General features: G+C 46.6%; 2 protein-coding genes across 4 annotated transcripts; one reads left to right on the top strand and one right to left on the bottom strand.

The window, feature by feature from the left end:
- Window positions 1-758: 758 nt before the first annotated feature.
- GGCX (gamma-glutamyl carboxylase) lies at window positions 759-12,381 on the top strand. 2 transcript variants are annotated; one of them, XM_036435882.2, is made up of 15 exons: window positions 759-902; window positions 1,251-1,421; window positions 2,702-2,860; window positions 3,407-3,572; window positions 5,333-5,411; window positions 6,208-6,314; window positions 7,601-7,764; window positions 8,102-8,367; window positions 8,502-8,633; window positions 8,992-9,143; window positions 9,580-9,749; window positions 9,945-10,075; window positions 10,343-10,490; window positions 10,880-11,075; window positions 11,451-12,381. In XM_036435882.2, exons 1-15 carry the CDS (start codon window positions 860-862, stop codon window positions 11,641-11,643), a joined length of 2,277 nt encoding a protein of 758 aa, XP_036291775.1. In that variant the 5' UTR covers window positions 759-859; the 3' UTR covers window positions 11,644-12,381. The 2 variants fall into 2 exon arrangements, with proteins under 2 accessions (XP_036291775.1, XP_036291777.1); XM_036435884.2 differs by lacking the exon at window positions 10,880-11,075 and having other exon boundaries at window positions 11,451-11,589.
- On the bottom strand, window positions 3,635-22,326 carry MAT2A (methionine adenosyltransferase 2A). 2 transcript variants are annotated; one of them, XM_045580959.1, is made up of 9 exons: window positions 22,096-22,326; window positions 19,370-19,447; window positions 19,153-19,275; window positions 18,682-18,794; window positions 18,453-18,596; window positions 18,070-18,288; window positions 17,672-17,854; window positions 17,397-17,530; window positions 3,635-4,091 (listed from the first exon to the last, which is right to left on the bottom strand). In XM_045580959.1, the coding sequence occupies exons 1-9, from the start codon at window positions 22,184-22,186 to the stop codon at window positions 4,022-4,024; spliced, it is 1,155 nt and encodes a 384-aa protein (XP_045436915.1). In that variant the 5' UTR covers window positions 22,187-22,326; the 3' UTR covers window positions 3,635-4,021. The 2 variants fall into 2 exon arrangements, with proteins under 2 accessions (XP_045436915.1, XP_036291778.1); XM_036435885.2 differs by lacking the exon at window positions 3,635-4,091 and adding an exon at window positions 15,131-16,747 and having other exon boundaries at window positions 22,096-22,325.
- Between the last annotated feature and the right edge of the window lie 112 nt (window positions 22,327-22,438).

Raw genomic sequence — 22,438 nt, 5'->3', positions numbered from 1 at the left:
TCTCTTTCTCCTGCTGCCCAATCCCAGGACAGAGAGTTAAGATATTACAGTGTTGACTGGTCTCTCTAAAAACCTCCCTGACGCCCTAGCCGGTTTGCCTCAGTGCATACAGCATTCGCCTGCGGACTGAAGGGTTCTGGGTTTGATTCCCATCAAGGACTCCTCCCTGGCTTGGGCCCTGGTCCAGGCAGGTGCTGGAGGCAGCCAATTGATGTCTCTCACATTGACATTCCTCTCTGTCTTTCCCTCTCTCTCTAAAAATCAATGGGAAACATCCTCTGGTGAGGATTACAAAAGGAAAAAAAAATCTTCCCGGATGGGCCACAGTCTACTCACTACCCCTATTCCGCATCCCCTCTTCAGTGATGCTGTTCCAGTTTCCCTGCTGCGTCCAAACCGCTCTGGTTCTTGGCAGGTACCGGCGGATAAAGGAACTGGTATACTTTCTCTGGGCTGGACAGCCCCTGCCAGGTGCGTCCTCAACTCAGCGGTCAACCATTAAGGGGAGAGTACGACATGTTCACATCAGGGAGCACTACAGGGACACTACCCCCTGGAGAGGCCTAAGGACAGCGGGAGGGCTCAGAGGCGTCCTCCCGCATCCTCCCTCCACCATCAGGTGAGGCGAGGCCCGCCCACCCCTCCGGGCCCGCCCCGCCCCGCCCCGCCCCGCAGGCCCCTCCCCCTGCCTTCTGCCGCCAAGCAGGGAGCCAGGATCCCGCCGGCTTACGGCCTTTCACGACAGTCCCAGCGCTTTCCGGCCGGCTGCTCCCCCGCTGACGTGTCGGGGAGGCGGGGCCTAGGGGAGCTGCCCCTCACCCGCGGGTGGCTGCTGTGGGTGCCTTACCTTCGCAGGACGATGGCGATGTCTGCCCCGTCCCCGCGGGCCGCGCCCGCCTCAGGTAGGCTCAGAGCCCCCCCCCCCCCCCTGCGGCGGAGGGGGAGAGGGGCGCTGGTCTGGGAGTGGCGGGGACCGGAGGACGGGCTGCCCTGTGAGTCCTGGGGATGGGGCTTCCAGACAGGTTGCAGCCTGCAGTTTGGGGGTGCTGTAGTCTGAGGAGGTGTGGGGCCTTGGCGCGCCCTGGAGGAGGGGCTGCCCTGCAGGGTGTTCCTGGTGGAGGTCAGCGGGACAGAAGGTAGAGATGAGGGAGGCAGAAGCCCTCGGATTGTTGCGGCTGATGATTTGTGAAGGATTTTAAAGCACCTCCACCCCATACGTGCACACACCTTTCTCCGTTTGTTGGTTACAGATAAAGTTCGGAAAGACAAGACTGCACATACCCCGGGCCCTGGTCAGGCCAGCCGCATGGGGAAACTCTTGGGCTTTGAGTGGACAGATGTATCCAGCTGGGGGAGGCTGGTGGCCCTGCTAAATCGGCCAATGGATCCTGCAAGCCTGGCTGTCTTCCGATTTCTCTTTGGTAAGTTCGATTTCTGGGAGGGGCCAGTGTGATTGGGGCGGGAGAGTGACAATGTGAAGGTGATTGGAGATGGACACCGTCAAGTGCCTGCTTTCAGAACTCGGAAACTGGGATTAGAGTCTGCTCCGATCCTTAGCCTTTGCTTTTCCCTTGTCCCATAGAGAGGCCTCTTATATACCTGATTGCTTGCATCAGGGGCTTATGAACTTTGGGAGTATCACTGCCTCCCAACCTTGTCTATTTCTTGGTTACTTACGTAGCGGACTTTCCTCCCCGTTTCTCACAGCGGGAGACATCAGTGTCCTGGAAGAGGTTATTTGTGGAGTTTAGGATCAGACCCAGCTTTGTCTCCTCTGATTAGCATTTGGAGGCCAGAAATGCTTTGATCTGAGGCTATAGGAAATATAGAGGCAGAGGAACAGGGATTCGCTTTCCTTATGTCATGAAGGTGTTCAGTAATTACATTAGGGACTAGACTTTAGAGAAATAGCAGACATGTTGGTTGTAACTCCCTAACCCAGAGCTCCCACTTGGCATGGATTATGATATGCTGAGATATTAATCCTGATAGCTCAGTGGTTCTCAACCTCAGGCTTTTTTGTTGGCAGGGGGTAGGGGAGTGGAGACACTTGGCAATGTCCCGGGACATTTTTGTCTTATGTGGGGGGCGGGGATAGGTGGCTACTGGCATCTACATAGGAGCCAGAGATGCTGCTTATTGATGCACAGGCTAGTCCCTCCCAGCAAATAATTAACCAGCCCCAAATGTCAATGGTCCTGAGGTTGCGAAACACTGCCTGCGCTGGAGCTGCTTCCTGACCTGAGTGGCCCCTTCTGTTTACCCCAATGTGTTGGCCAAATACTGCTGTTTTCTGGGTGTACCAGGAGGTGGGAAAGGTTGAGAAGCAAACCCCATCCTTGAGCACTTTCTGTAGCCCAGTGTGACAGATCTTTGCAAATATTAACTATCAAAACCTGAACAGCTTTTAGAGCCTTTTGTATGTTTCTCTCACTTAATCCTCTCTGTAACCCTGTAAACTATTATGAGACCCCTTTTCCAAATGGGGAATTGGCATAGTGAGGTATAGTAGCTGATCACACAACTGGCATAGTGCCTATCAGAGGAGGTACTCAGTAATGCTTGTTGGATGAATGAATAAATGGTGAAGCCTGGTTAGGAAAGAAGTCTGACCTTGGAGATAGATTCAGTCAACTGTACTCAAACATATTCTACTGCTCCCTTTGCTGAGGCCTCATGGCCCTGTCTAACTGCCTCTCAGGGCTGTTGATGGTGCTCGATATCCCCCAGGAGCGGGGGCTCAGCTCCCTGGACCGACGGTACCTGGATGGGCTGGATGTGTGCCGCTTCCCCTTGCTGGATGTCCTGCAGCCGCTGCCGCTTGACTGGATGTATCTTGTCTACACCGTCATGTTTCTGGGTGAGGGGGACAGGGAATATTGATTGGCCTATCTCAAACAGAGAAATACAAATGGTCTTGGGTTCCTTATTCACTTCCCTTGTGACTCATAATTTCATCTTCCTGACCTGTGTGTCATCTGAGCTGTGACCCCAAAGCTCTTTCTAAAAATATTAACATAACATTTAATTTTGATTTAGTTGTACCTGATTATAAAATGTCTGATGACTTTTCTTTCTTTCTTTTTTTATTTATTATATTTTATTGATTTTTTACAGAGAGGAGGAGAGAGGGATAGAGAGCTAGAAACGTGGATGAGAGAGAAACATCGACCAGCTGCCTCCTGCACACCCCCTACTGGGGATGTGCCCGCAACCAATGTACATGCCCTTGACCAGAATCGAACCCGGGACCTTTCAGTCCGCAGACGGACGCTCTACCACTGAGCCAAACCGGTTTCGGCTGATGACTTTTCTTAATCCCACCCACAGCCTGTCCCAGGGGAGCTGGGCTGGTGGTGACCTTTGACCTCTTATTTCTCTCCCCCCCCCCCCCCACAAATCCCAGGGGCACTGGGCATGATGCTGGGCCTGTGCTACCGGATGAGCTGTGTGTTATTCCTGCTGCCGTACTGGTATGTGTTTCTCCTGGACAAGACGTCATGGAACAACCACTCCTATCTGTATGGTTTGTTAGCTTTTCAGCTGACATTCATGGATGCAAACCGCTACTGGTATGAATCTAGGGAAAAAGAGGGGAGGGGTCGGCTGGGTTAGGATGTTTACCAGAGATAAGAGGTCACACTTTAATTTGGGTGGATTTGGGAGGGGAAAGAGTCAGTTGTGGCACTTGGGATGACAAAAAGCAAAATGGCTCCATTCCCACCCCTTCACTCTTTCCGTATCTCCCTAGGTGCCTTGATCTGTGCACTTCCTGTAATCTTCTTAGAGAGAAGAAGAGAAGACTAAAGCCAGACATAGCTGTTTTCAGATACTGCAAGGGTGGTCATGTGGAAGAGGGAGCAGACTTTCCCTGAGTGAGCCCAGAGGTGCAGAGATAGAGCTCAGAGCAGAAGTTGCTGTGAGGCAGAGTCGTGTCAGAAGGAGAGGCCCCCAGGGCTGCTCATCAGCCCTGTCCTGAGAGGAGGTAACCTCCTCCACCTCCGGATTAGGTGGCCATCGTTCAGGGGAGGTGGAGAAGGGATCTGCAAACCAGGTGGCAGGGCAGACGACCTTTGAGGATCTTTCCCGTTATTAAGTGATAAGCAAATATGAGATCTCAGTAAGATAAGTATAAGTAAAAAAATCTCAAGCATTGAATCAGTGATTTATCAGTCATGAAGTTTCATTTGTTAATACACACACACAAATACTCCTTTTGTAAACCATTACTCATTCAGGATGGCCAGCTCTGTTCATTAAGAAACAGTTTTGGCATAATACTCCTGAAAAAAATTTAAAAAAATATATTTTATTCATTTTTTACAGAGAGGAAGAGAGAGGGATAGAGAGTTAGAAACGTCGAAGAGAGAGAATCATCGATCAGCTGCCTCTTGCACACGCCCTACTGGGGATGTGCCCACAACCAGGGTACATGCCCTTGACCGGAATCGAACCCGGGACCCTTCAGTCCGCAGGCTGTCTCTCTATCCACTGAGCCAAACCGGTTTCGGCTAAAAAATTAAAAAACAAAAAACAAAAACAAAAAAACATGCCACTTACTTACTGATGGATTTCCAAATACCATGCTCAACACTAATTTTTCCTCAGTGTAACCCCATGAGGTCCATAGTGCTTTCCACATTTTATAGATGAAGACATGAAGGCTTAGGGAAGTAAAAGATTTGCCTAAGGCCACACAGCAGCAAGAGGCACAAGTGAGAATCGAGGTCTCCTTAGCTGTAGACTCCAGTGCTCTTGACCAGTGTAAGCTGCCCTTCCCCAGCTTCTCGGCTCATTCATTGTCTTCTTGAAAAGCTGCTTTGCTTCTGCTTCCCCAGAGCACATCTAGTCTTAGAGCCTGCGTTTATCCGTTCTCACCCAAGGTAGGCTGTTAGTGGGGACCCTCTGGCACTAGATCCTGGCATCCAGATCTACAGGTGTCAGTTTGTCTTGGATATTGAAAAAATTTTTAATCTATTTATATAAACCTCAAACTTTTTAAACACTTCCTTAAACGAATTCTTTGCTAAATTCAGTCATATTCTAGCATTGTAGTCTTTTTACTGACTTTTCCCATTAGGACTAACTAATTTGCTAAGTAACTAACGATAAACACTGAACTTTTTACTGTTATAACTCACTAGTTAAATTTCTGTTATGAGTTAAAATAATCACTGTTCCAGTTTTCTCATATAATTCTAAAGGGCGTCAAAATAGTCCAGAGGACCAGAGAGGGTATGGGAATTGTCCTGTTATAGATTATCACATTTAAAAGGAAGGTAGAAATGTGGCTGGACTCAGCTCTCCTCAATCCTTACCTTACTTGGTGTAGGTCTGTGGATGGTCTGCTGAATACCCGGAAGCGGAATGCCCACGTGCCTCTCTGGAACTACGCTGTGCTGCGTGGCCAGGTACAAGGTCTTAGGAAAGAGGGAGGTGTCCTTCGACAGCCATTGTCAGCGTGGCGATCCCACGGCAGATTGCACTCTACTCTGCCTCCCTAGATCTTCTCTTTCTTCCCTTTTACTGGAAGGCTAGGCTGGCTTTTCTGTTGTTTCCAAAACCGTAATCTCTGGGCTATCTCACCTTGTCATGGAAGGAAATAGGGCTTTGTCCCTGCCAGGTTACAATCCTCATGAGAGAGGATAATATCTATGCTTTATGACTCTCCTTGGTCCCTAATACTGTGCCTGGCATTGGTAGGATGTCAGTAGATACTTGTTGGATGAGTGAATATCTGAGATGAGTGAATAGAAGAATGGAACTAATCTTCCTTGGTCCCTCAACTGAAATGAGAACTTTCTCTCTTTCTTTATAAATTTAAATTTGTTTATTGTTTGAAGTATTACATGAGTCTCCTTTTCCCTCCATTGACCTCTCCCTGGCCACTGCCACCCCCCAGCACGTGCCCTCACCCTGCTACTGTCTGTGTCCATTGGTTATGCTCATATGCATACATACACGTTCTTTGGTTGATCTCTTACCCCTTTACCCTCTTCCCTCATAGGTTGGACAATCTGTTCGATGCTTCTGTATCTCTGGTTCTGTTTTTTGTTCATCACTTTACTAGCATGTTGTTCATTATATTCCACAAATGATTGAGATCATGTGATATTTATCTTTCTCTGACTTGGCTTATTTCACTTAGTATAATGGTCTCCAGTACTCTTTATCTTTAAACATTTGTTTTGCATTTTGCGTTTGCAGATTTTCATTGTGTACTTCATTGCGGGTGTGAAAAAGCTGGATGCAGACTGGGTGGAAGGCTATTCCATGGAGAACCTGTCCCGGCACTGGCTCTTCAGTCCCTTCAAGTGAGTGGCCATCAGGGCAGAGGCCTCACTGAAGCACCGGTATAGAGGGGGTGACTCACCTCTGTCCTGTCTGCAGTAATGGCTGCTGTTCCTTCTTTGCCTGAATTTGCAACATACTTTCCTCTATCCACTCATCTTCCCATTCAGCAGAAGGCTGCTCCTGTGAAACTTATGCTGTGGGTGGCAATGGAGGGAAATAAATTTAAAAGGAAGGGGAAAGCCCGGCCGGCAGATGTGGCTCAGTGGTTGAGTATCAACCTATACACCACGAAGTCTCCGGTTCAATTCCTGGTCAGAGCACATGCCCAGGTTGTGGGCTTGATCCCTAGTAAGAATTGTGCAGGAGGCAGCCTATTGATGATTCAATCCCATCGATGTTTCTCTCTCTCTCTTCCTCTCCCTTTCTTTCTGAGATCAATACAAACATTAAAAAAAGAAAAAGGAGAGGAAAGAGCTAGAACTAGGTGACTTGGTGAATGAGTTGGTTGCTACCCCTGCCTCTCCAGGACCCCTCAGCTAGTGCACTGAGAAGATGGACAGTGTCCCTGCCCTGACAGAACCAGTGCTACCAACTTTCCTCAAGGCAGAAGTTCTGTCTTCCTCCCATTTCTTCTCTCTTTTTTTGCTTCGTTCTTTTTTCTCTTCCCTGGTATTTCTCAGTTCCTGTAGTTTGACTTCAGAATCATATTGGTCAAGCATTCACCTTAAAAAAAAAATACATACATACATATATATACACACACACACACACACACACACAAATATATATATATTTCAGAGAGGAAGGAAGAAGGAGAGAGAGATAGAAACATCCATGATGAGAGAGAATCATGGATCGGCTGCCTCCTGCAAGTCCCCCACTGGGGATTGAGCTCACACCCCGGTCACGTGCCGTTGACCGGAATTGAACCTGGGACCTTTCAGTTCACAGGCCGACGCTCTAACCACCGAGCAAAACTGGCTAGGGCTAGCATTCACCTTTTAAAATTTTTTCTAATTTGTAACCTCTATGCGGAGCCTCCCTTCCACAGCACCCACACTTCTCCATCAGATTGGCCCTAATTTGCCCTTGCTTCTGACAGTTGAAAACAGCTGGACACCTAATGTGCGTGGAAATGCACAGTGGTTGGTAAACCTCTGGGGTGTCTTTGTGCAGAGTCCTACCCACCCGCTGGAGAGGCTCCTTTGGCAGGGACAGGGTAGCAGGGGTGCATTTGCTGTGAGTGTGCCGTGTCAGCCAGGCTCCCAGTGGGCGGGTGCCTGACCCCTGTCCCCGGTGCTCGCAGACTCGTATTGTCCGAAGAGATGACCAGTCTGCTGGTGGTGCACTGGTGCGGACTGCTCCTTGACCTCTCGGCTGGTTTCCTGCTCTTCTTCGACGCCTCAAGATCCGTGGGCCTCCTCTTCGTGTCCTACTTCCACTGCATGAACTCCCAGCTTTTCAGCATTGGTGAGTACCTGCCATCCGGTAGGAAACAGAAAACCACAGAGGGGCTTGCCAGAGGCGTTGCTTGGGACTGGGAGATGATGGGAGTAGCAGCCACACTGAGCCTGCTGCAGTCACTGTGGCGTGGAAATAAGCTGGGAAGAGAGAATTGGGACTTCTGGGCTTAGCTAGTATGCTGTGTAGTAAGGAATCTCTGGGAAGTAAGTATCTTTTACTTAAGAACTTCTTTTATCAGAAGTGGGATACTTGAGAGGTTTCTTAAGGGAAAGGGGTCAAGGGGATTACCCACATCTCCCCAAACCGAACTCCTGAAATGCTTCTTTTCTCCTTGCTTTTCTAGGTATGTTCCCCTATGTCATGCTGGCCAGCAGCCCTCTCTTCTGCTCCCCTGAGTGGCCTCGGAAGCTGGTGTCTCACTGCCCCAAAAGGCTGCAAGAACTGCTGCCCCTCAAGGCTGCCCCTCAGCCCAGTGCTTCCTGCGTGTATAAGAGGAGCCGGGCCAAAGGCAGTCAGAAGCCAGGGCTGCGCCATCAGCTAGGCACTGCCTTCACCCTCATCTATCTCCTGGAGCAGCTCTTCCTGCCCTATTCCCACTTCCTCACCCAGGTATGTGTAGGCTGGGGTTAGCGTGGAGAGTGCAGAGTGATAGCCTCAGGGAAAGAATAGCTGGTCATGTAGCCCTTTGTTGATAGAGGATGGGATTAGCCTAAGAACTGATTTCCTCTGCCCTGCCATCTCAGGGCTATAACAACTGGACAAATGGACTCTACGGCTATTCCTGGGACATGATGGTGCACTCCCGCTCCCACCAGCACGTGAAAATCACCTACCGTGATGGCCGCACTGGCGAGCTGGGCTACCTTAACCCCGGGGTGAGATTTCTGATGCCGACAATGTATTGTTCTTCAGAGCTTCCTTGAGCTTTGGGGTCTGGTTTGGTCCTAAACACAATTGTAAAATAAAACAAATTTGGGCCACTCCCCTTTCTTGGGCCAGGTTCAACCTTCTTTTGTGTGGGTTGAAATAGGGCAGTGTCAGTCACCTCCTTAAACTGAGATCAGATTTAAGAAAGGTAAGTAAACCACTAGCCCAGCAAGGAAAAATTCTTCCCCAAAAACAAGGTGTTTTTTTTCCTGGTCAAACCACCAGATCTCTTTGTCCCATTGGCAGTGCATGACTCATCCAGGAGGCAATACGATGAGGTGGGACTAATATGGGGGTTTGGGACAGGTATTCACACAGAGCCGGCGATGGAAGGATCATGCAGACATGCTGAAGCAATATGCCACTTGCCTGAGCCGCCTGCTTCCCAAGTACAATGTTACTGAGCCCCAGATCTACTTTGATATCTGGGTATCCATCAATGAACGCTTCCAGCAGAGGTGGGCAAGGGGAGCAGGGAAGGGGGAAAAATGAAATTCAGCTCCTTTTGCCAAGATGATAAGGCCACGCTCCCCAGTGCTGTCTTGCTTGAAAGGCTGTCTGTCCTCTGGTGCATGTCCCTGTAGAACTGGTTGTGGGCATAGCTGATTGCTTCCAGCAGGGGGCCCCATCACCCAGAAGAAAAGGTAATATGACTTGTTCTGCTAGAAACTTAACACCATTCTCAGATGGCCACTAATCCTCATTCTTCCCAGTGCTGCAGAATCTCTTGCCCCTCTGTGCCTCAGACTGGTCATAACGTGCTCACACAGGCCACGTTTTCTTTCTGGAAACCCTGTTCCCTCTCTCTTGGGAATGGTGATGAGAGAAACAGAACTGGACATTTTAATGGGTAGGTGGCTATGGCCTTTTTAAAACATGGTTTTCTTTCCTAAGGCTTTTTGACCCTCATGTGGACATCGTGCAGGCTGCCTGGTCCCCCTTCCAGCCCACCCCCTGGCTGCAGCCACTGCTGATGGACCTGTCTCCCTGGAGGGCCAAGTTACAGGAGATCAAGAGCAGCTTGGACAACTATACTATGGTGGTCTTCATTGCCGATTTCCCTGGTATGGAAGAAAGCTCAGAGGCTTTGCTGTCCCTCCTCCTTGCTTCCTTGGTCAGGTTCCTTGCATGTGGTGGAGAGGGGAGGGGTCCTCATGGTGGGAGGAATGTTTTTGAAGTCTGAGGGGTGGTAGTGCCTGTTCTGGCTGGAAGTGAGTTCACTCACGATGGGCTTTTGGGAACTTGGTTGTCCCTGTCAGGGCTGCACCTAGAGAATTTTGTGAATGAAGACCTGGGCAACACTAGCATCCAGCTGCTGCAGGGGGAGGTGATTGTGGAGCTGGTGGCAGAACAGAAGAACTACACTCTTCAGGAGGGAGAAAAAATGCAGGTATCTTGCTGGAATTTAGATGAGTGGAGTTATTATAGACTCAATGTTTCACCACAGCAGTAACATTGTGCGGGGGCTCAAAAAAGTAAAGATCCCTGGGACTGTGAATTGCTTCATCTAAGATTCTGGAGGTCCGTTCCTTTGGACTCCAGAACACAGTAAGAAAAAAGATGCCCAGTGGGTGGGGAGTGGGTGGTATTAGGAACCCATAGGCCGATTAGGAAAAGTTTAAAGAGTGAAATATATTCATTTCTATCCCCTGCTCAGTTGCCTGTTGGCGAGTACCATAAGGTGTACACAGTGTCACCCAGTCCTTCCTGCTACATGTACGTCTATGTCAACACGACGGAAGTTGCACTGGAGCAAGAACTGGCATATCTACAAGAACTGAAAGAGAAGGTGGAGAATGGAAGTGGTGAGTAAATAAAGATTCAGGCTGAGGTAACCCCCGAGAACAAGAAGTTAGGGTTGTAAATGAGGATGTAGCCATCCAAAATGGAACTTGAAGCCTCTAGCTCACATGTGTCAAACACAAGGCCCGTGGGCCAAATTCGTCCCGCCAGGCCTTGCAATGTGGCCCGCACCGCGCTGTCATCACTGCACTCCGCTGCGTTTCCATCACAATGACAGTTTATGACTGTTCAGTAAACCATTCGGCCCGCGATTTAGGCTGGATTTTAGATTTTGGCCCCTTCTCTGATTGAGTTCGACACCCCTACTCTAGCTGGTGAAAGGGGAGATGTAGGAGAGAGAATGCCCTCTCTCTCTCTCAGTGATTCCTCTTTTTTTGCTGATTTTGAGCAGAAACAGGACCTCTACCCCCCGAGCTGCAACCTCTGCTAGAAGGGGAAGTAAAAGGAGGTCCTGAGCCAACACCTCTGGTTCAGACCTTTCTTAAACGCCAGCAAAGGCTCCAGGAGATCGAACGCCGGCGAAACTCCCCTTTCCATGAGCGATTCTTCCGATTCTTGATGCGAAAGCTCTATATTTTTCGCCGCAGGTAAGTTTTACCCACAATACTTGTTGCCATCAGATATTTGCAGGTTTGGTAACTTCTCTGGTGAGAGTAACAGTAGGGACTCTGTCCCAGGAAAGGACTTAATGAAGGTGTAAATGATGTGTGTCTGACAGCCTGCTGTCTTGCTCTGCCCGTTTGCCTCCAGCCTCCCCATGGGTTATTCCTGCCCCACCCTGGAATCCTACCAGACTGTATAAGGAGTGGGGTGCCTCCACCTGGGATAAGGGGGCCCCTGGGAGACAGTTCTCATTTGTGTCTGTGAGAGAAGGTAGGACCAGGTGTCCCATAAGGGCTTTGGTAGGAATTCCCATGTTGAAACAGGAGTTTGGATTGGGTGGCCTTTTTCCTCTTTTTCAGCTTCCTGATGACTTGTATCTCACTTCGAAATCTGGCATTAGGTCGCCCTTCCCTGGAGCAACTGGCCCAAGAGGTGACTTATGCAAACTTGCGACCCTTTGAGCCACTTGGAGAGTTGAATCCTTCAAATACAGATTCTTCAAATTCTAATCCTCCTGAACCAAATTCTGAGCATATCCACTCAGAGTTCTGAGGTGGGGGTACAGCCAGTCACAGGACCATTACCTGTGCAGTGGAGATGTGAAAAAACTTTTACAGATATTTATATTTTTCTTCCTTGTCTATAGCTCTTTTAAATTCAGAGATGTTATCTTAGAGGAAGGAGCCAACAAAGTAAAGCAAGGATAAACTTTATAAATCCAAGGGTTAGAGGCCAGGAGGGGGTTAAAAGCAACGTGAAAAGGTCCTTCTACTATAAAGGGGACAGTCAGGTGTAAAGTGACTGGCTCCTTGGGGAAAGAGATTTTATGTACCATGATGAAAATAGTAGCTACGGTAAGTATCATCAAGTGCTTGCCATGTGCACAGTGCTTTACACAGTGCCTACGTTACATTTAGTCCTTAATGGTCATTAGTCTTATTTTACAATTGGAGAAACTGACATTGAGAGGTACTATAATTTGCTCAAAGACATAAACCTAGTAAGGGATGGATTGATGGTTTGAACCTCATGACTGACTTAAGGTCCTTCACCCTGTCTCTTGTAATTTTGAGAATCACAATCATTCTGAAATAATGTAACTTAAAACTTGTTTTAATTATAGGTATGATGATTTAGGATGGTGATCAGGTTCTGAATGCATAAATTTTCTCTTCGCTATAATTCTGGTTCCTTCTTAATAGTTTCTCATATCTATTTTTCCTGTAAGTTTTTCACTAGAAGTTATGAGAGGATAACAGAAAGTTAAAATATAAGGAAATTTAGATGATTGGTATTAGTATTTTTCTAAAAACAAGCTTAACATTTAGCATTATTCTAGCACTTAATGAGAAGGCAAAGTATTAATCAAACTTGGTGAGGGGTAAGGGAATTAAGTTTGGATATACAAGGAAACTCCTCAGGTCCATTAATGTTCAAAGGCCTGGCGCTAGGCTAGGAAGTGAGAATGCAGTTTTTAAAAAAAGAGCTCATGGTCTGGTAACAGAATGGCAGTCCCAGTACTTTGGTAAAAGATTGCATCTGTTATCAATCTTCCTGTGCCCCACCCCACCTAACCCCCTTGGACAGTGGGCTCAGGGTTCTTTCCTAGGCACTTTTTTACTGAACACACTAGTCTATGGTTTCCAGTGATGCTATGCTTAGATTTCTTTTTTTAAAAATATATATTTTATTGATTTTTTTACAGAGAGGAAGGAAAAGGGATCGAGAGTTTGAAACATCGATAAGAGAGAAACATCGATCAGCTGCCTCCTGCACACCCCTATTGGGCATGTGCCCGCAACCAAGGTACATGTCCTTGACTGGAATTGAACCTGGGACCCTTCAGTCTGCAGGCAGACACCCTATCCACTGAGCCAAACTGGTTTCGGCTATGCTTAGATTTCTTCCCTGTGCCCTAGACCTGTATGTAGGTCTCTAACTGGATAGCCCAGAGCTTTCAAACCCTATCCTGAATAGAACTTAGCTTCATTTCCAACTCAAGACCTGCTCCTCCTTTATTAGTAAATGGCAACTAGATTTTTTTCACCTTCTAAGTCATCAGTCTCAAGTCTTTTCCTCACATTTCTTATAATTTCAAGTCCTGTCAGTTCTACCTCTTATTTAAATCTATTAATTTCATGTTACAGGGAGATAAGAGCAGGGCTACCATGCAGTTGTACAGGTTTGGCCACGTGGGGCCTGGCAGTGAGTCAGTCCCTTTGCTTCATACAAGGCATTGTATGCAATGGCTGTGCCACAGGGCCATTAACGGATTGGTTGCCTCCCTAGAATTGATGTTTTGAGCAGCAGTCACCAACCTTTCCGACCTACCAGTTGGTGACCAGTCTAGAGAGTGCAAGGAGGGTGCGAGCCTGGGAACCAAAGCCATGACCATTTGGTGTGTGCAGGCCAACGCACTAGCCACTGAGCAACACCAGCCAGGGCACCACAGATATTGAACAAGAATGGTGTGGGGGAAACTGCACAACTCTGACGCAATGTACCTTGGCACTATGTCCTTTGCCAGTAAGTTCTATCTTCTGTTCCCGGATCCACCAACCTCTCCCCTTTGCGGATAGCAGCTTTCTCCTTTGGGAGGGGACACCCACAAGGGTGCTGCTATTCCCTGACTTGTTTTCCCAGTGGAAGTGCTAGGATGGGATAGAGGGAAAGGGAGGTCATCCTAACACTGGTATACATTGTCCAATGTAATAAATCTGGGTTATTCAGATTTCAGGAGGAATCCAGTCTAAAATCTGGCCGTTTTGGGGAGTGTTATCAATGTCCATTTAGCCAGAGGCATTTTAGTCTTCTATGGCCAGCATTTGGACTGCCCCCCCCCCCCCCCCCCCCCAATTAATGTCACTTTAAAACTTTGCAGAAAGGCAAATGAACTTTTGGACATTCTCTTCTACCCTTTCCATGCCTTTGCTCCACTCTTCTCCCTAGACTCATACCCCTTTGCCTTCCCGCCTGTAAAATCCTTCCCTCCCACCCCCCAGGGAAAAGCACCTCCTTACACATCTTCCTAGCTGTCTGGAAGGCAGTTATTTGCTGCCCCTCCATCCTGCAGGGTCCACTCTTCAGATCCCCTTTACTTGGCCAACATATCTATGTCTTCAGACTGCAGTGCATTATCTAAGCGTTCTAAACCTTCTGGAGCTTTTCCCTGTAGTGAAAGTTGAAGCTCTTTTCTGAGCAAATTATAGAAACACCCATTTCTAAAAATTTAAACCTCCAGGTAAGCAAGTGTAAGCATTCCTTGAGTCTCACATTTGCAGCAGGTCGAAGTAAAAATTGAACCACTACTTGACTTCCCACATGTGCTGTGTAAACATGTGCCAGCTGGCGCATGCCCATCTATACTTCAGCTCCTAGACAAAAATAGTTCAAAGATATGTGGAATAAGTTCCTTTTATAAACTGCCACAAATTTATAGTAACCATTGGAAATTTGTACCTTCACTGTTTTTAAATAAAGTGTAGTTCATTTATTATCCTAACTTGGAAGCTGTTTACTGTTTAGAAACTTTTCAACTTTGCAACCTCCAACACCTATTTGAAAATGGGTTTATAGATTTTCAAGACTGAACATTACCACTTCCTTAATACAGGTATCCCCCTCACTTTCCAAGTTTGCAGTAGGCCACTTCTCTTTTAAAGACCTGTTAGTACCTTTTTAGGCTGATAGGAATCTGAAGAGGCTTTTTGCGTTTATGGGAGTTATGTAAGGGAGCCTGTTTTAGTTTGTTTTATGCCCTCCATCTTAGATAATGCAAAACACTGGCAGTGTAGCAACGGCTGCTGTAATAGACACACATGAAATTTTGACTTTCCTTAGCCAAAAAAGGCAGTGCTTAAAAAACCAAACCTTGAACTTCCTTAGTGCTGGGATAGATGAATTTATAAACATATTGAAGGCCTGCAGTCAGGATTGAGATGATTGCCTTGAACAATGGGTGGAATTACAATTAATTAAGGTCAGAGTATTTTCTCAGATCACATTCATATCAAACACTTTTAAGAAATGATGGACACAGTTAAGGTAGAACCTAGCATTTTATTTAGATCTTCATTAAACTGTTGGAATTGAGAACCAGACATACGTAATAAACCTCCAAAAATAGATCCTGAAAGGCACTTTCTGCTTAGGGCAAGCAGTCATGGAATAAGCATGTAAACAAGCTGGCTTCTCTGTACCACACCAGCCAAGTCAGCTTTCTCCATGGCCAGCTGCACCAGCTCTGCCCTCCCTTGTTAACACCAGCCAGAACCCCTGTAGGTCTAACCCAAGGTTTTTCTGTAGGACACCTTGGCCTACCTGGGAATGCTGGAAACATATTAAAGGAATCATGGTGTTGAGGAAAAAAAAAAAATCTTTTAAAAGCTGCCATCTGAGGCGATGGCTTCTCTGTACTTACGCCATACCTCAGAATACAATAAATAAGCAATTAGAAAATGTTCAAGTATGAAGGGATTTTCCTCCTCCCCGCCAAAAGCACTGCTGTCTGAAGGAAGCTGGTTTCTCTGTAGCTACACCAGCTGTTCAGAAAGCTCATTGGACCTGGTTTTGAAAACAAAACAAAGTTAAAACCTTGGGAGGAATTATTGTGCAGTGTGGAGTACTTAGTCTTTCTTAGAAAGAAAAAAAAAAAAGTTATCTGGTACCAAAGTGTGCAACCTACAGACCCTCAGGTACTGCCCTATGACTTCTCTGTATATCACAAGGGTGCCAAGTGCCTGTTTTTCTAGAGCTAGGAGTTGGTGGTTTGGCTAGTGCTGAAACCATGCATAGGATTGGTTTACTAAATAAAACCTTATTACGTACGTCCTCCAAGACAGCCGAGTAAGTAGAAAGATTTGATTTGGTGCTGTTTAAGAGATGGCAATTAAGAGCATAAGCACCAGGGAGATGGTTTAATGGTAACTGCCTTTTTTTCCCGTCAGGCTAGAGCTCCATCTGGAACTTGCGTTACATGCAAGAATGATTGAATAGGGAACACTCCCTGACAAAAAGCTACATAATTAGAAATGGATCATGTTATAGGGAGGATAAGGAAAAGCTTCACATCCATAATAGAGTTGGAGACATTACAAATTCATGCTGACAGGGCTGTGGCATTGCCAGACAGAAGCTATAATAATGGTACTACTAGTACTTTACGTGCACATTACAAGGACATTTTCAGCATTTGGTGAGAAAGTCAATGCAATTAGAATTTTAGGGGGTTGGATGATAGGGCACAAAGGTTCAATTTCAAAGCATTATTTACTACAGTGCTGTTGGTTTGTTTCTAGGCAGTTACATGGATCACCTATGCTCACTAAATTCATTATAATGGTGAACAAAAAAAAACCTAGGGACAGAATAGCAAGCGAACTTACAGTCAGTCCCCCACACAAGCTAAAATTCATGTCATTGACTAGAGTGACTGCAACTGCTCAGGAGCTGAAAGAGGACAGGAAATTTTAGGAAGAAGGGCCCTTTCCCTCAGAGCTTGAAGGCTTCTCTGTAGCCTACGCCAACAAGTCTGGGGAAAAAAGGCTAACACTTTTAATATTTAAGCTTTCTGGGCACTTCCCATGGGAAGCTGTCCCTACCAAAGTGGCCATAGGCTGCAGTCCTCTGATAAATTGGCTTCTTCAGATCCAGATCCCTGGAATATACAAGTCCGTAACTTAATATGTAGCAATTAATTAAAAATTAAGCAAAACAATCAGCAAGACTCATTTTCAAGACTCCTGGCAAATGAGTTCAGTTCTCTGGTGTATGCTAGGAAAAAAGTTTGTTGCAAAAGTGTTTGTTACTTCCCTGGTGTCCAAACTCCTTGCACAGTCCTTATTAGTAACTATTGTTTTTCGGTCCCTGGCTCAACAAATACGAAAACTTGTCATTATTCTGAGAAATTTCAAGAACCAAAAGCTCATCTGAGATCATGAAATACTTACCAAAGTCACATATCCACCCCCTACCATGGTTATTGTATCAATAGCCTTGAATATCCCGTTTATCTATACTAATTTCTCTTAAGTAAACATCTTAGGTAAGATGAGCACAAAGCCCAGTATCAAGTATGGAGGACTCTCTAGGGTGGTCAAGCCATGGAGCACTACACTTTTGGATTTTTCCTTAATATAAGCCTGTCCTGAAGGCAACTTAAAAGGTAACACTAACACATTCTAGGAATTCAAGTATTCCCCGCTTTAGTAGTCTTCCTTCACCATCTCAGATCAAAATATATCTCTGGTATACAACACCCACACCCCTTAATAGTTTTCACTAGCAATAGGCTTTACCATCTTTACCTGACAATGACACCAGGGCGGAGGTCAAAATTCTTCTTCACAATCTCTAATAGCTCTCTCTCACTCTTCTGAGAAGTGCCATAATGGAAAATGGAGATAGACAATGGGTGAGAAACTCCAATTGCGTAAGAGACCTAGAAGGATTCAAATATAAGAATCAGTCAAGACTCACACACTTGTGTAGTACATTTGTATAAAAAAAGACAAGTAGATAACTACCGAGTGCCCTCCCGCTAACATGCCTTTTAACCACTCATTACATAAAAAGTGTATACCTGCACAAGAACCCTTCTGCATAGACCTTCTTTCACAAGGGATTTTGCCACCCAACGAGCAGCATAAGCTGCCGAACGATCCACCTTGGTATAATCCTTTCCTGAAAAGGCACCTCCTCCATGAGCTCCCCAACCGCCGTAAGTATCCACAATGATTTTCCGGCCAGTCAAACCAGCATCACCCTGAAATTATTAAGGATTCTAAGTCAGTTTATATCTTATCCTTTCCAGTAAGTGGTCCTAGATCAACTTTGTTATATGAATATTCTGTATCACTCAACAAATATCCTCAGAAGATTCACATGTAGGATTCAAAAACTAGAAATAAGGTGGTAGTAGCCAAATTTTTACCAGTAACCATCACAGAAAAATGAACTGGACTGACATTAATGCCTTACCTGAGGCCCACCAATAACAAATCTGCCACTTGGCTGTAGATGATAGATTGTATCCTCATCAAGGTATTTTGCAGGTACAACTGCTTTGATGACTTTCTCCTTTAGGGCATCCCTCATCTCATCAAGACAAACAACTTCATCATGCTGAACAGATATAACGATTGTGTGGACTCTGATGGGAATCACAGCACCTCGATCCTGCATATACTGCACAGTCACCTTGAAGGCAACACAGGACATCAGAATATCAGTCTACTACAATAGTTTTGTTTTTGGTTTTCTACCCTAAGTTACAAAGACAAATGCTATTCTTTTTAAAATTAGCTTTAATTGAACATCACTAATATTCTGGGCCAGTGTAATAAGCATGTGTTACCACTTACTTGAGTCTTAGAATCTGGGCGTAACCAAGGCAAAGTGCCATTACGGCGAAGTTCAGCCAGTTTGGCATTGAGCTTGTGTGCTAAGACTATAGTTAAAGGCATGCATTCTTCGGTCTCATCAGTGGCATAACCAAACATCAAACCCTAAAAAAGCAAAGTCACCAATGTCATCAACCCAAACCTCAGAATTTAATGTTAGAAGATATGCAAATAGTGCCTATGTCAATACCTGATCTCCAGCACCAATGTCTTCCTCATTCCGGTCAAGGTGGACACCTTGAGCAATATCTGGTGACTGTTGCTCCAAGGCCACTAGCACATTACAAGTCTTGTAGTCAAACCCTATAACAAAACCAAACATAAAAGCCCATAGCAACACAGTGATCCTTGAATAATACATCTGCCACTTGGCTGTATATAGGTGATAGTTATTTGGGGGTGAGGGGGTCTGATGCCATTGGTCAGGTCAGTGCCCTAACTCCCTATATGTTGTTCAAGAGTCACCTGTACTGTTAAAGAAGGCAAATATACTTAAAAGTTAGTACTTTTGGAGAATGAAATAGAGCTGGAACCAAAGGATAGTAAAACTATACAACTGGAGTTAAAGATTAACACACCCTAAAGAATAGAGCTAGAGTTGAAAAAAATATTTTTTTTTGGGGGGGGAAGAACTTAGAAAAGCCAACTCATTAAAACACACCTTTGGAAGAATCGTCATATCCAATGTGTTTAATGGTTTCACGAACCACTCTCTGGTAGTCGATAGCAGCTCTGGATGTAATTTCCCCAGCAAGAAGGATCATTCCAGTTTTAGCAACAGTTTCTAATAAAAGAGAGGTTTACACTCAAATGTCACTTTTATAAATTTTCATAATGCTAACTTTCTCATCAGTTGATAAGCAATGGCGTGAACCTACCACAAGCCACTTTGGCATCAGGATCCTGTAGAAGGTGAGCATCAAGGACAGCATCACTGATCTGATCACAAATCTTATCTGGAAAAAAAAAAAAATTCCTAAGCTCAATTTCTTTTACTGTTAATATAAGCATTATTATGGCTCCTTTTCTTTTTAAACATTTTTATTGATTTCAGAGAGAGAAAGGGACAGGGAGATAGAAACATCAATGATGTGAGAGAATCATTGATTGGCTGCCTCCTGCACACCCCCTACTGGGGATCAAGCCCACAACCCAGCCACCCAGCAGATGCTCTATCCACTGAGCCAGACCAGTGAGGGCCATGCCTCCTTTTCTTATAACCCACAGCTGTAAAGATCCGTTGCTAGAGCTTCCTTTTATAATTGTGGTTGAAACCTACAGAAGACCTACCAATTTAAACATTTTCAAGTGTACAATTCAGTAGCATCCCAAATATGGAGATCTTAACCGCTGTATAATTAAAGCAGTTTTACCAAAAGTCATTGGCCTGAAGAATAAATGCTGGATGTAATGTTACTTGAAAACTTGACACCATGGTCTTAATATAGCTGTACCACAGCTCACCAATTCAGATAAGCCAGCAGAATATCCAGCGTGTTTATTAATACACTTAAACTTGTTACTGCATATGTATTTTATACCCATTGTGGACGTCAGTGGGTCTCTCCTGTATACCAGACATTTTGAGAAATTAAGTTACCAAGCAAAATAAATTCCATTGTTAAACAGAATAGCCACATAATCGAGATTAATCAAGTGAAAGGCAGAAATAGTGATTTATCTTCAAATTCACAGGCAAATCTAGGAAAGAGCTTTGGAGTATCGATTTTCATTTTCAAATACTTAACATTTTATTCCCCAAATTTAAAGTTTGCATTGTAAATCCAACCAACCAGAAAAGGTAAATTGTTGTTTTTTTAAAAAAATCATTTTTCTGATTATGAAGAATACCAATTAGGACAATGAAAAATGTCAATTAAAGAATTAAAACAATGAAAGCAAGGGCACTTTATGAACAAAGGGAATAAAATGGCAAATTATTTAGTTTTATTATGAGTGGTCCAGAAACAAGAGCTGAACATACTGGGAAATGCCCAAATGTATTCTGAATCCTTGTTGATTTTCTCTTTATTAAAAACTGGGAGAGGGAGGAACAAAACACCCCCAATACCCCTTTCCTGAATTTCAAGGCCAAAGCTCACGACTAAATCTTACAAACTTAGAAATGCCTGTGACTTGCCGAAACCTGTTTGGCTCAGTGGTAGAGCGTCGGTCTGCGGACTGAAAGGTCACAGGTTCGATTCCGGTCAGGGGCATGTATGTTGTCGGTGTTTCTCTCTCATCGACGTTTCTAGCTCTCTCTCTCCCTTCCTCTCTGTAAAAAATCAATATATATATATATATATATATATATATATATATATAAAAAAAAAGAAAGAAACGCCTGTGACTTAAATACCTGACCTTCACTCATCAGGACCTTGGGTTTTTGTCCTCTCCTATACTAGGTTGTGCTTGTGGAATTTAACCAAAGGCACAATAGACTTACTAGAGAAATGGGACCTGAAACCACCCCACTGGATAACTGTGTCATCGTGGTCAACACCTCAGGGCAGCAGTAGTCCGGCAAAATAATAATCTTTACCAGGTGGTGTTTCTGAGTACTGATTGCCAAGTTCCTTGAAATAGCTTCACTGGTTCACCTGTAAACTGATCCCCGTAATGGCGGACCAGCGGACAAAGCCCAGATAGGGAAGCGTCAAGTAAACCCTGCCTAACGGTAAAAGCACCAAAGGTACTTTAAAACGCAATGGCAGCCACAACCGGTTTGGCTTAGTGGATAGAGCGTCGGGACCGAAAGATCCCAGGTTCGATTCCGGTCTAGGGCATGCACACTGGTTGTGGGCACATCCCCGGTGGGGGGTGTGCAGGAGGCAGCTGGTTGATGTCTCTAGCTCTCTCTATAAAAAAAAAAAGCAATAAAATATATTAGAAGAAAAAAAAACACACACAATGGCAGCTAGCGCTTTAATTTATGCTTCCCATCCTTTTCAAACATGGCCCAAATAAGGCAAACCTTCAACGCGCGCTATATTTACTTGGAGACGGTTGCCTCCGAGGGGAGACCATATACTGCCTAAGGGCAAGTCCACCTTCTCCGCGAGGAGCGACCCAAGCCAAGGAATTCGCGGGAGAGCGCGCGCGTCCCCGGGGACGGGCGCCGGGCCGCTCCCCCGGCCCCGATGCCACACGCGGCGGACACGTGGTTGCGGCTGCAATGCGGGGCGCGCGCTCCCGAGGGCCGGGCGCGCGGCGCGCTCCGGGCGGGACGCCCACTGTGCGCTCTCCGGATGGCGAAGAGGAGGAAATGGTGCCCTCCCCGGGCAGAGCACGAGCTGCCACGGCCCCCCGCCCTTCTCGCTTTTCTGGAATCTTCTCCGTGCCGGAGCGCGCGGCCGGGAGGGAAGGAAGGAGGAAAGGAGAGGAGAGGAAGGGGGGAGGGGAGCGGCGTACACGCGCCGGGCACCGGCGGCGCCACGAGGAAGGCGCGCAGCCGCCGCCGCTCTTCTCACCGCCCGGCGAGCTAGGGCCACCCCTGTGGGAGCCGCCGTCTGCGGGTCCGGCCGGGCCAGGCCCCCTCCCCACGGCCCGCCTCGCCCCGCCCCGCCCCGCGCTCTCTCCGCGCCAGGCCCGGGCGCCTCACCTGAGTGTCCTTCTCCCACGGACTCGGAGGTGAAGAGGAAGGTGCCCTCCTCGATGAACGCATCGTGGAAGCCGTTGAGCTGCCCGTTCATGGTGGCGGTGGCGGCGGCGGTGAGTGACAGCGACGTTGAGGAAGGAGCGGCGCGGCGACGACGGCGGCGACGTGCGCAAGGAGAAGGCCGAGTTCCACAGGGCGCGGGCCGGCGGTGCGGAGCGGACTGGGCGGCGGGCGGCGCGGCCCAATACTTATAGCGAGCGCCCGGCGCGCGCCCGCCGGCCCCGCCCCCGGCGCCGCGCGCCGCTGCGCCACTCGCGCGGGGGGCGCCGGGGCGGCGCGCGCGGGC

This window comes from Pipistrellus kuhlii, unplaced genomic scaffold (assembly GCF_014108245.1).
Source record: "Pipistrellus kuhlii isolate mPipKuh1 unplaced genomic scaffold, mPipKuh1.p scaffold_m20_p_13, whole genome shotgun sequence".
NCBI lineage: Eukaryota > Metazoa > Chordata > Mammalia > Chiroptera > Vespertilionidae > Pipistrellus > Pipistrellus kuhlii.
The sequence above is the reverse complement of the archived record's forward strand: the minus strand, read 5'-3'. Positions and strand labels throughout refer to the sequence as shown.